Source organism: Lipotes vexillifer, unplaced genomic scaffold (assembly GCF_000442215.2).
Source record: "Lipotes vexillifer unplaced genomic scaffold, Lipotes_vexillifer_v1.1 scaffold170, whole genome shotgun sequence".
Lineage (NCBI taxonomy): Eukaryota > Metazoa > Chordata > Mammalia > Artiodactyla > Lipotidae > Lipotes > Lipotes vexillifer.
This window is the reverse complement of record NW_006772326.1, coordinates 95,501-107,674: the sequence shown is the minus strand read 5'-3', so window position 1 is coordinate 107,674 and position 12,174 is coordinate 95,501. Positions and strand designations below refer to the sequence as shown.

The 12,174-nt window shown below is 40.1% G+C and overlaps 1 protein-coding gene across 1 annotated transcript in view; it reads left to right on the top strand.

Annotated features, from left to right (window-relative positions):
- Positions 1 to 11,901, top strand: part of KICS2 (KICSTOR subunit 2) — a 25,714-nt gene extending 13,813 nt beyond the window's left edge. The window contains exon 3 of the mRNA XM_007447375.1: positions 9,908 to 11,901. Within this exon, the coding sequence (XP_007447437.1) occupies positions 9,908 to 10,724 (817 nt within the window). The 3' untranslated portion in view covers positions 10,725 to 11,901. The remainder of the gene's footprint in view (positions 1 to 9,907) is intronic.
- Positions 11,902 to 12,174: the final 273 nt, after the last annotated feature.

Sequence of the window (12,174 nt, the reverse complement as noted above, 5' to 3'; positions counted from 1 at the left end):
GAGTCATGTACCACAATGTTCATTGCAGCACTATTTACAATAACCAGGACATGGAAGCAACCTAAGTGTCCATCGACAGATGAATGGATAAAGAAGATGTGGCACATATATACAATGGAATATTACTCAGCCATAAAACGAAACGAAATTGAGTTATTTGTAGTGAGGTGGATGGACCTAGAGTCTGTCGTGCAGAGTGAAATAAGTCAGAAAGAGAAAAACAAATACCGTATGCTAACACATATATATGGAATCTAAAAAAACAAATGGTTCTGATGAAACTAGGGGCAGGACAGGAATAATGACACAGATGTAGAGAATGGACTCGAGGACACAGGGAGGAAGAAGGGTAAGCTGGGACGAAGTGAGAGAGTGGCATGGACATATATACACTACCAAATGTAAAACAGATAGCTAGTGGGAAGCAGCCGCATAGCACAGGGAGATCAGCTCGGTGCTTTGTGACCACCTAGAGGGGTGGGATAGGGAGGGTGGGAGGGAGACACAAGAGGGAGGAGATATGGGGATGTATGTATACTTATAGCTGATTCACTTTGTTATACAGCAGAAACTAACACAACATTGTAAAGCAATTAAACTCCAATAAAGATGTTTAAAAAAATTAAAATAAATAAATAAATGGAAAGTGATGACTTCAAAGGATACCACTCATTTGGATATATGAGTTCAGATATGTTTGCTTAAAAAAGAAAGGCAGATATATTCATTTATATTCCCAAATTAAGCCTAATACTCCTCTGATTAATGGACTGGGGGAAGTAGGCTAAGTGGAGAGATTAAAAGAGACTTCACAGAGGATGTAGAATCTGAGAAGACTTTTAAGGGCAGGTAGGATTTTGAATGAAAAGGCAGGTAGAAAGCATAGGTTCTTCCATATCTGTGACTCCACATCCAGAGATTCAAAGTATTGAATATATTACCTACTAAAATATGTTACCTCCTAAAATATATTACATACATTTTGTAATATATTTTACATGTGTATATAAGTGGACCTGTGCAGTTCAAACCCATGTATGTCATTCAGGGGTCAGCTGTGTTCTAAATTTTTATTTATTTTTAGTAGGTAATATACTAACATGGCTCAAAATTTATGAAGTACAAAAAAATGCAGTAGTGAAAAGTCTACCTTCTGCCCCTGTTCCTCAGCTACTTAATTTCTTTCCTAGGAGTCAATGAATGTTAACAAGTTCTGTCATTCTCAAGAGATAGTCTATGCATATAAATACACACATTTCCTTTTTTTAAACAAATTTTACATGTTTACAAATTTTTTTTATCTTTGGAAATTTTCTTTTATTTCTCCCTCAAATCTGATTAGTATATGTTTTCTTTTAATAAAATAATTTTTTTTAAACCAAAAACTACAGTACAACTGGAGCTGTGATTCTCAAGAGGAAGAGATCTTATGTGGTGATTCCCAAATGCTAGCGTGAAGGTGTTTTGCTGAACCATTTTGGGAGCTTAAGAAAAATACCGTTACCTGAGCCCTTCTTCTTTCCCAAGAGAGTAACATTCAGTGATTTGGGGTTGGGTGCCTAGAAACCTGTCTGTTTTAAAAGTTCCCTGTGATACTGATACGTAAGTCTGCAAGAAAAATTGGATAAGTAAGGAAAAGATGACAACATTAGGATATACTTGTTATTGAACCTTACCAATGTGTGTGCAAGTGCCTGTGTGTATGTTGTGTCATAGTAATGAATGGTTATTACTATATAATTGTTTTTATTTTATTAGATTTGTGACCTATCATCTTTGAACCCTCTTTGAAACATCCCACTTCTCAGAGGCCTGGGAATTTAAAAGCCCAGGTTTCATTCTTGAAGATCTTAGGGCAGTACTTGGCAGTACCCCTTATCCTGCTGAGTGGATACTTATGGAGCTGGCTGTAAATCACATATGGTCAGTAGGTGTTTTCAGCTATTGTCTCCATCCTCCACCAATGCTACCTTTGTCTACTTACTAGGGAATTAATGATCACAGACACATCCTAGCCTAAAAATTATCTACAGTAGAGGCTTTGGGTTAATTTTTGTTGTTGTTGTTGTTGTTTGGTTTTTGGGGGGGTTAATTTGAACAACATAAATTCTTTAGTTTAGAATTTCTGAAAAGTTGAAATTCTGTATACTATATTCATTTTCCTTGGGAAGTGAAATTATTTTAGATATAAATTAACATGGTTTGCCCTTTGCTTTCAGAGATGAAGGGGAGTCATGTTTTGTTTTTCTCCTCTGGAAGCCAGGTGTGCTCAGAGTAGAATGGTGTTAAAGGTTTCCTCTTTTGGCAAACTTATTACATTATTAAGCAAATGTAAATTGTTTAAGAATCACAGTCATTTGTGATGCTGCATTTCAAACTGAAGAATTAACATTAATCATTTGAGTTTTCATTGTGTGCCCTTTAGAAGAAAAAACATGGATTAACTCATGCAGGGTCAGGGTGTCTACTATTCCTTGAATACTTTTGAGGAGAAGTAGGACTTGGGTTTTTATTTCCAAGAAAGTATCAGTGGAACATTTTTTGATTCAGTAGAATTTGTTTTGAATTTATTTACCTGTTTTGTACAGTGGACATAAAAGAAAATTCTGGCTCTTCTTTCTATTTCATGGTTAAAACAAAACTGGAAGATAGATTATAAATGCAATTTAATATATACTCTCCTAAATCAAGAACTTTTAATTGAAGTATAGTTGATATACAGTATTATATGTTTCAGGTGTACCGTATAGTGATTCACAATTTTTAAATGTTATACTCCATTTATAGTTATTATGAAATATTGGCTGTATTCCCTGTGTTGTATCATATATCCCTTTTTCTTTTTTTGGCCATGCCGTGCAGCACGCAGGATCCTAGTTCCTTGACCAGGGATCAAACCCGTGCCCCCTGCAGTAGAAGCACAGAGTCTTAACCACTGGACTGCCAGGGAAGTCCCATATATCCTTGTAGCTTATTTTAAATATAATAGTTTGTACCTCTTAATCCTCTCCCCCTATATTGCCCCTCCCCTTTCCCTCTCCCCACTGGAAACCACTAGCTTTACAACATGATTTTTAAGAAATAATTTTTTTAGAGAAGTCAGCAATTATTCATTCTAGACAGCTTTTAAAAATCCATCTGGTGTGGCAATAATATTCTATTAAATGATTTTTATTCTTTAATCATAATTTTATAGCTAGGATTTAAAGAGCATTTTTTTAAAAACTGAGTTACATAAATTTCTGTTTGCATTTTAGGAAGTACATTTTTTTTTATCTGAATGCTTCAAATGACAGAATTCTCACCAAGAGCAGAACAGTGATTTATTTAGTCTTTATGTCCTTTTTCCTTCAAAAAAAGATTCATGATGATAAGACTGTTAATGAAACAGTTAGTTGCATGTGTGTAGTTCAACAAGGTTAACTGTTGCCCACTGAACATTTCATAAGCAAAACCAGCAATAGTACGATTTCTGTAGGACGCGTTCTGCTCTAGGTATTTGACTCGCCTAGAGCTTAACAGTGGAGACTCAAGGGTTTCTGTGATCTTGCCCCAGCCCAACTTTTCACATTATCTAAGGCCCATCAAATGCCTTAAATTGCACTCAGACTCCTAGTAAAAAGGAAGCAACTTCAAAGAGAAAACTTAGAGGATTTTAAGCAGAAGCCAAAAAAAACAGTCCATAATCTAATGTATCCCCCATAAAGAAATTTGCCATTTCTTACCTTGGTTCCTGTTACTTAGTTTGCTTAGAATGTCCTCCAATTTGTACGGGAGGAAAAAATATCTTTTTCCTTTACTCTTCTAAGTATCTCAGCTGGGGGCCCTTTAACAAAAGACAGATTAACGAGAGAAAAGCATACAAGTGTATTTTAATATAGGTTTTATGTGGCATGGAGCCTTCTAAGGAAATGAAAACCCAAAGAAGTTGTTAAACCTGTGTTTTTATGCTAGATTTGATGAAGAGTGAGAGTTGTGGAAAAATGTGCTAGGATGAAAAAAGGTATGAGCTAAGTGTACTAAACCGGGGGAAACAGCAAGGCCCGTTCAGATTTCTCTCTGTGACCTTATGTCTTTGGAGATAAGGATGCTCCTTTCCTCAGGGTACAGGGAGGGAACCTCTTACATGAGGGTTTTATGATCTGCTTCAGGAGAGGGTCAGAAAGTCCTTCCTGCATATGTCATTTCTCAATGTTACCTGCATATGTCATTTGTCAAATTCATTCAGCTTAAAATAGTCAATATACCAAGATGCCATATTTTGGGGTAGCGTGTTCTGAACCTCATCAAGTTCTATCATGTGTCAATTAGCTGTTGCCACAATTATTTTGTATAACAGACTACCCCCCAAATCACACTTTCGGGCTTGCAGGTCAATTGGGAGTTGTCTGACGTAGGCTGGGCTTAACAGGGTAGCTCTGCTGAACACTGTTGGTCTCATTGGGCTTGGCTTATTGCTGTGAGTTTTGGGCTTGGTCAGCTACACGTGTGTTCGTTCTGAGCCCAAGGTTAGAGGGGAAGCAGCTACCCAGTGATGACGCCCAAGTGTCAAAGAACAAGCCCAATCAAGCTCATTTCAAGCCTTTGCTTGCATCAGATCTGTTAACATCCCTTTGGCCAAAGCAAGTCACATAGCCCGATCCATGGTCCAGGGGTGGGAAAGTACACTCTACCTCTGGTGGGAGAGGCCGGAAAATCACACAACAAAGGGTGTGGAATCAGGGGTGGTTAAGAACTGGGGCCAGAAATTTAAGCTCTCATCTTCACGTGGCTAAATCCTACCTGTTCTTTAAGCTTTATGACTCAGTTGAAATCCTGTCTCCTCTATGACCTGCACAATCTTTCAACCAAAAGGAATTGCTCCTTTTTCTAAACTGTTAGTTGATTTGTACCCCTCGTAAGAGATGTATTACTTCCTGCTTATATCCATTATAAATACCTCCTTCTACCAGGGGAGGTCCTGTAGGGCAAACCTTTGTCTAATTCATCTTTATATCTTCAATGTAATTATATCTAAAAACTAGTAAAGTGATTGTTTTAAATGAGATTATGGATTTTTTAAATGTGGTGAAATATACATAACATTTACTTCTTTAACCATTTTTAAGTGTAAGTTTTTGTGTGTATTTTGGGTTTTCTTTGATTTTTTAAAATTTTATTGTTTTGTTGTAATAAAACATACATAATATAAAATTTATCACCTTAACCATTTTAAGTGTGAAGTTGAGTGGCATTAAGTACATTCACAATGTTGTGCAACCATCACCACCATCCATTTCCAGAATTTTCTTTAATCATCCAAACAGAAACTCTGTACCCATTCAACAATAACGGTCTATTCTCCCCTCAGCCTCTGGTAACCTCCATTCTAATTTCTGTCACTGTGAAATTGCCTCTTTGGTGTCTCTCATACAAGTGGAATCATGTGACATCAGTCCTCTTGTGTCAGGCTGATTTCACTTAGCATAATGTTTCCAAGGTTCATACATGTTGTAGCATGCATCAGTACTTTGTGTTTTTTTTTAATGGCTGCATAACGTTTTGTTGCTTAAGTGTACAGTTTTGTGACATTCATATATTCACATTGTACTACAGTTTTATTTTTAATTGGTCTTCTTACTTCTCACATGCATGGGACCTGCATACTTCTTTTGGAAGGAACTCCTTGATGGGGATTTGTGAAGGAGGGAGTGTGTGCTGGAGCCCCCTTCCGCTCTCTCTCTTTTTCTGTCTTTCTTTTTGGCTTTTTTTGGAGCAGATGTTCTCTGCAAATAGTTGTCAATTTATTCTGTATTCAGGCTTTTTCAAGCTGTATGTTTTTGGATTACAACAATTTAACAGACCCCACTACGGTGTGAGATGTGAATGGGTATGAGGCACAGAGTGGGAATGGGAAAATGATACAACATAATGCTAATCTCAGAGTCTTGTCAGAATAACATTAGCATGAATTTTTAGCTCTTCTTACGGATGAAAAGTAGCTTCGGCATTCACATTCATCCTAATAAATGTCGAACATTTAAACACTTTTCCGTATATGTATACGGAAGAGCTTGTGCAGAATTCTTTCTAAAGGTTTGTACAGAGAAGAGAATTCATATTCTTTCAAGGAGAACATTGGATATAAATGATGATTTCCAGCTGGAAGCAGAAACATCACTTCGAGTATTGTTATTTGTGGTAGAATGAAACCATTTTCCTCTTATTAACACTCTTACTGTGTTCATAGCTCCTTGGCAGATTTTCGTGATATCCATGATTGTAGGATCTGGTGATACTTAAGGCTCGTTAAGTGTCAAGTTGCCTAAAGGCTAAGGTGGTAGGAGCATTTCTCAGAATGCAAAGATTCTGAGACATGCTATAGTGTGTGTGTGTGTGTGTGTGTGTCTGTCTGTGTGTGTGTGTGTGTGTCTGTGTGTGTGTGTGAGAGAGAGAGAGAGGGGTAGGCTTTCTTTTTCTTTCTTTACAAATTTATTTATTTTTGGCTGTGCTGGGTCCTTGCCACTGTGCGGGCCCTCTCCAGCTGTGGCGAGTGGGGTGCCACTCCTCGCTGCGGTGCGCAGGCCTCCCATTGTGGCGCCTCCCCCCACCGCGGAGCAGGGGCTCCAGGCGCACGGGCCTCAGTAGTTGTGGCTCCAGGGCGCAGGCTCATTAGCTGTGGCGCACGGGCTCAGCCGCTCCGCAGCATGTGGGATCCTCCCAAACCAGGGCTTGAACCCATGTCCCCCGCATTGGCAGGCGGACCCCCAACCACTGTGCCACCAGGGAAGTCCCGTGTTAGGCTTTCTTAACGTTTACTTCAAAGCATGTAATGTTTGGAGAGTCCAGATTAGTTAATTAATTGAGTACATGAGCTAGAGAATTTGAGATCTGGTTTATCTTTCTGATTCTTTGAGTGTATTATTAGACTACACCTCCCACCCATATTTTAGCTTCCGTATCTTGAAGGATGTTGATTGTAAAATACCAGTAATAGAAAAAAAACAATGTGTTATTGTTATGTGACTAGCTACATCCTATTTATCACATGATAATCAGTTTCTATCATATTATATCCAACCTAGTTTGGGCTCTCTTAATCATAATCCCATTTGTTTAAATAGATTTTTTAAAACTCTAGATATACTTGTGATGATTTTTTTTTCCTAATTGTTTAATTGATAACCAGGATTTTCCTCTTCAACCAGGGCCAAAACAGATGTGTAAGACTCTTCTGTCTCATTGACAGTGAAGCAATTAAATTACATGGGCTCAGGCCTGTAAATCATCTCCCATGGTGCCTGGGGCATATGATATGCTTGGGAAATGCTAGATCTTGCCCACACCTTCAAAATGGGATCCCTTGCTAAGATAATTCCTGAAACCTCTGCAGATGCTTTGGAACTTGAGGAAGAGTGTAAGGGCTTCATGTAGGCTCCTTGAGAAGGAGGTGCATCAGGCCAGGCAGACACTGAAACTCCCTGGGCATTTCTCAGAGGAAAAAGATGAGCAAGAAAGTTCTAAGTGGTCCATACAGAAAGGACGCTCCTCATCCAGTCCTTTGCCACACTTGGTATTAGCCAAAAGGCTGAGAAGCGATAACCATTCCATCTCATTGTTACAGAACTTCATTTAGGTCATAACAGAGTCAATGAGGCAGAAACTAGGATTCAAATCTTAACATAGTTACCACATTTACCGAGTTTCTACTACCTGCAGCGTGTTTGAGAGATGGAGTGAAGGAAGAACGCAGCTTTTACTTCCCCTCAGAAGGGGCTCAAAGCAAGGGTGACCCTGTGTCCCAGTTTGTCTGATAAGTTATACGATTAAGCTACAAAGGGGAAGACAGGTATTAAGAAACTAGAGGATATAATTAGAGGGCCTGACCTAGTCTGGGGGAGGACAAAGAAGACATTTTGAAGGAAGTGACTCTGAAGAGGAGACCTGAAGTAGAAGTGTTGATGGAAAAGGCTCAGGTTGTCACTGGCCTCAGGGTCTTTGCACGTGCCCGTTATCCCCTCTGCCGGGGAGAGAGGACCTTCCCACAGCCTGTCCCCTTCCCCCTCAATTTACTAGACAAGTGAAGTAAAAAAATGTTTTACAAACAGCAGGTAGCAGTCCATGAGTCATAAAATTAAGTTAGTGAGTAGTAATCTAATTTAAAAATATATATTGGGCTTCCCTGGCGGCACAGTGGTTGAGAGTCCGCCTGCCGATGCAGGGGACATGGGTTCGTGCCCCGGTCCGGGAAGATCCCACATGCCGTGGGGCAGCTGGGCCCGTGAGCCATGGCCGCTGAGCCTGCGCGTCCGGGGCCTGTGCTCCGCAACGGGAGAGGCCACAACAGTGAGAGGCCCGCATACCGCAAAAAAAAAAAAAAACAAAAAAAATCTACATCTATATCTATATATATCTATAGTTAAATATCAAGAGTACATTGTGCATAGTAAGGGTAAATGTGAAATTTTAAAACCTTTTATCTATCAATGTATGCACAAGTATTTCTTACTGTAGCTCATGGTTAAAATTTTTAAAAAACCTTTTGTCTAGAACAAATCGAAATGAAATCATGCTATTACCTTAACCTTCTCTGGTATACCATCGCATTTCTAGTTATTTAATGTACAGAGAAAGTGAGAAGAATGAGAATGTGGCTCAAGCTGAGGAGGCACCAGGTTATTCGAGGCCTCGTAAGCCTTTTTAAGGATTTTAGATTTTATCCTGAGATAAATGGAAAGTGGTTGAAGTATAAGATTTTTAAAATTTAGCCACAACTTTGTTTTTAACTGTGATTAAATATGAAGGGAATTTGAGAACTAGGAGTGAGTAAAGGCTTTCTGATAAATGTTCTATTGCTTTATTTTTTTTTGTTATTTGGCTGTTTTGTTGCTGTGTGCGGGCTTTCTTTAGTTGGGGCAAGCCGGGGCTACTCTTTGTTGCGGGGCGTGGGCTTCTCACTGCGGTGGCTTCTCTTGTTGTGGAGCATGGGCTGTAAGCGTGTGGGCTTCAGTAGTTGTGGCACGCAGGCTCAGTAGTTCTGGCTCTTGGGCTCTAGAGCGCAGGCTCAGTAGTTGTGGTGCACGGGCTTAGTTGCTCCGCAGCATGTGGGATCTTCCTGGACCAGGGCTCGAACCTGTGTCCCCTGCATTGGCAGGTGGATTCTTAACTACTGTGCCACCAGGGAAGCCCTATTCCTTTAATAAACATTTATGGATTGTATACTGTTCCAGTTGTTTTATAGTCTCTACTCTCATCTGCAAAATAGGTTTCATAATACCTTTTGGAGTTACTGTGAACATTAAATAAGTTGATATGTGTTATGTACACATTTAAGAGATGTTTTAGTGACCTTTTCTTTGCCTCTTTAGGACCACACCCTGAAAATAGGTTGCCTTGTTTTGTCAGAATAAATAATTCCCAGAATAAATAAAATAAGTTAAGAAAGACCTATAGTGGGAATTCTCTGGTGGTCCAGTGGCTAAGACTCGGTGCTTTCACTGCTGTGGGCCCAGGTTTGAACACTGGTCAGGGAACTAAGATCCCACGAGCCGTGAGGCGTGGCCAAAAACAAACAAACAAAACAAAACAAAAAACCTTGGGGTTTTTTGTAAGCTGTAAGAAAGACTTACAGCTAATTCAGTTTCTCTGTATTTGAACAGAAGGTAGTGGCTATTCTCATTTTTTGTTTTTTTTTTTAATGTCAGGCTATTTCCACAGGAGACTATGGTGCTGACATAATTCTGAGATGGCGAAGTTATATCAGAATGACCTTTTAAATAAATCAACATGGAATCTTTCCATCTTTCCTTCCCCCACCCCCAAACATAGTATTAGTCTGACCACACTGTTTGTGTTTTTTTGAGGATAGAAAGTGTCACTGTGGGGTCACATTTCCACTCATTTCTGTTAATTCCCCTTCCCCCTTTAGATTTCACCACCCCATCCTCAGTCCTCTGGAAAGCAGTTTCCAGCTGGAGGTCGACGTACTGAGTCATCTCCTGAAGGCCCAGGCTCAGGTCTCCGAGTGGAAGTTCCTCCCGTCTCTGGTTAACTTACACAGCGCTCACACCAAGCTGCAGACTTGGGGCCAGATCTTTGAAAAGCAACGGGAGACCAAGAAACATCTGTTTGGAGGGCAGTCCCAGAAGGCCATTCAGCCCCCACACCTTTTCCTTTGGCTGCTGAAACTAAAAAACATGCTTCTTGCCAAATTTAGCTTCTACTTTCACGAGGCACTGAGCCGACAAACGACTGCTTCAGAAATGAAAACGCTGACTGCAAAAGCCAACCCAGACCTCTTTGGAAAGATTTCCAGCTTCATCAGGAAATACGATGCTGCCAACGTGTCCTTAATCTTTGACAACCAGGGTTCCGAGAGCTTTCAGGGTCATGGCTACCACCACCCCCATTCCTACAGAGAGGCCCCAAAGGGCGTGGATCAGTATCCAGCCGTGGTATCTCTGCCCAGCGACAGGCCTGTCCTGCACTGGCCCAATGTCATCATGATCATGACAGACCGCACGTCCGACCTGAACAGCTTGGAGAAAGTGGTCCATTTCTATGATGACAAAGTTCAGAGCACCTACTTCCTTACCCGCCCAGAGCCCCACTTTACCATTGTTGTCATTTTCGAGTCAAAGAAATCTGAAAGAGACTCCCACTTTATTTCCTTCCTTAGTGAGATCTCACTTGCCCTTAAGAACCCCAAGGTTTTTGCGAGTCTGAAACCTGGATCCAAAGGTTAGCAGGTGATTTGTGTGAAGGGTTTTCAAGACTGGAAATTGTGTTCTTAATTGCTCTAACAATCTACAGTGGTCTGTGATTAGTTTCCATCCACCTGTGCTTCTTTCAGATCTAAATTAAAGACACATCCTCCCTAATTGTGTTGCACCCTTTATAAGCAGTTAAGGCCAGCTCAGTTACATATCCAAAGAGTAAGCTAGGTGATCATGGCTGCCGGTCTCCGTGGTACAGCAAGGTACTTTCGGCATTTTCTCCTTTTTTCCTGTATTTCATGTAGATTAATATTTATTGGCCTTTGATTTTTCTTTCCAGATGTTTTATATTATTCTAAACGTTGTGCTCCAGTGCAATTTCAAATGCCCTCTCCTTTTCCCCTCTTTCTGGATGAGTAATTGGGATATGATATTAAACGGCTTTTTTAGAATCAAGGACTGTTTTCTAGCTCATAAATTAGCAAATTAACATGAAGCTTTAAGTTTTGTGATCAACAAATATTTTTGATGCCCAAATTAGGGTCTTGGTGAGAAATTTCTATCAGTTTGTGAAATTGAAGGTGAATCAGAGTGGTAGCCTAGCATTTGTGTTTTAACAATTCCGAAGATACTCATGGCATCTTTAATAGCAGTGGTTTCTTTTGAGGTGATCTACACGCCTAGCTGCGTTTGCTTTTCCCCTTATAAAGTTTCAGTTTTTCACTCTGTTTTCAAGTTAGCGTAATCCATTAAGTGGGGTTTCTTCTTTCAAAGTATAATCTGCTTGGCTCTCTGTCACCTTTTTGCTGAAATGTATGTTCATGTTTGGCTGTATTCCCTGGTTATTTTTAGGCTGAAAAAACAGGCCGTCTTGGTTTTTCAGCCACTTTTACGCAACTTAGCCTACTTTTATAAAATTAAAATGGAGGTCTTGATACCTTTTACTTGCTAAAAATCAATTGTGCATTCAAAAGACCTCTTCGTAGTTGAGTCATCAACCCCGCAGTTAAGCACATCTGAACTTGGGTTTCATGCCTGTCTCCTCCACATTATTTTTAGAAGCAGTGATACATCTTAACACATGCTTCCTTAACACTTCCCTTCAGTAGGTGTTCATGGGGAAGGAGATAGGTCAGTAAAGCCATAATGGGCTGTGGAGACCTTCACTTCTAGGTTATTGATTCAGAATAAAAATAAGCCACAAAGACTAATTGAGTTGTAACTACTTGATAGTTCCTTCAAAGCTTGTGTGCAAAATAATGATCAGAGCAGTCCTGTTTTTCATGATTGCATGGAGCCACTGTTTTTACTGGGCGGCCACAGCAGGCAAGCTGGCAACATTGGCAGAGACCGGAGAGCCCCTTTGAGCCCATGTAGGAGGCCTGCCCACCTCAGCCTGGACTCCCTGGTGGAAGAGCCCACTGGCCTATTTTCTGGGAGAACATGTTGTTTTGTTTTGTTTTTTCCTTTTTTTTTTTTT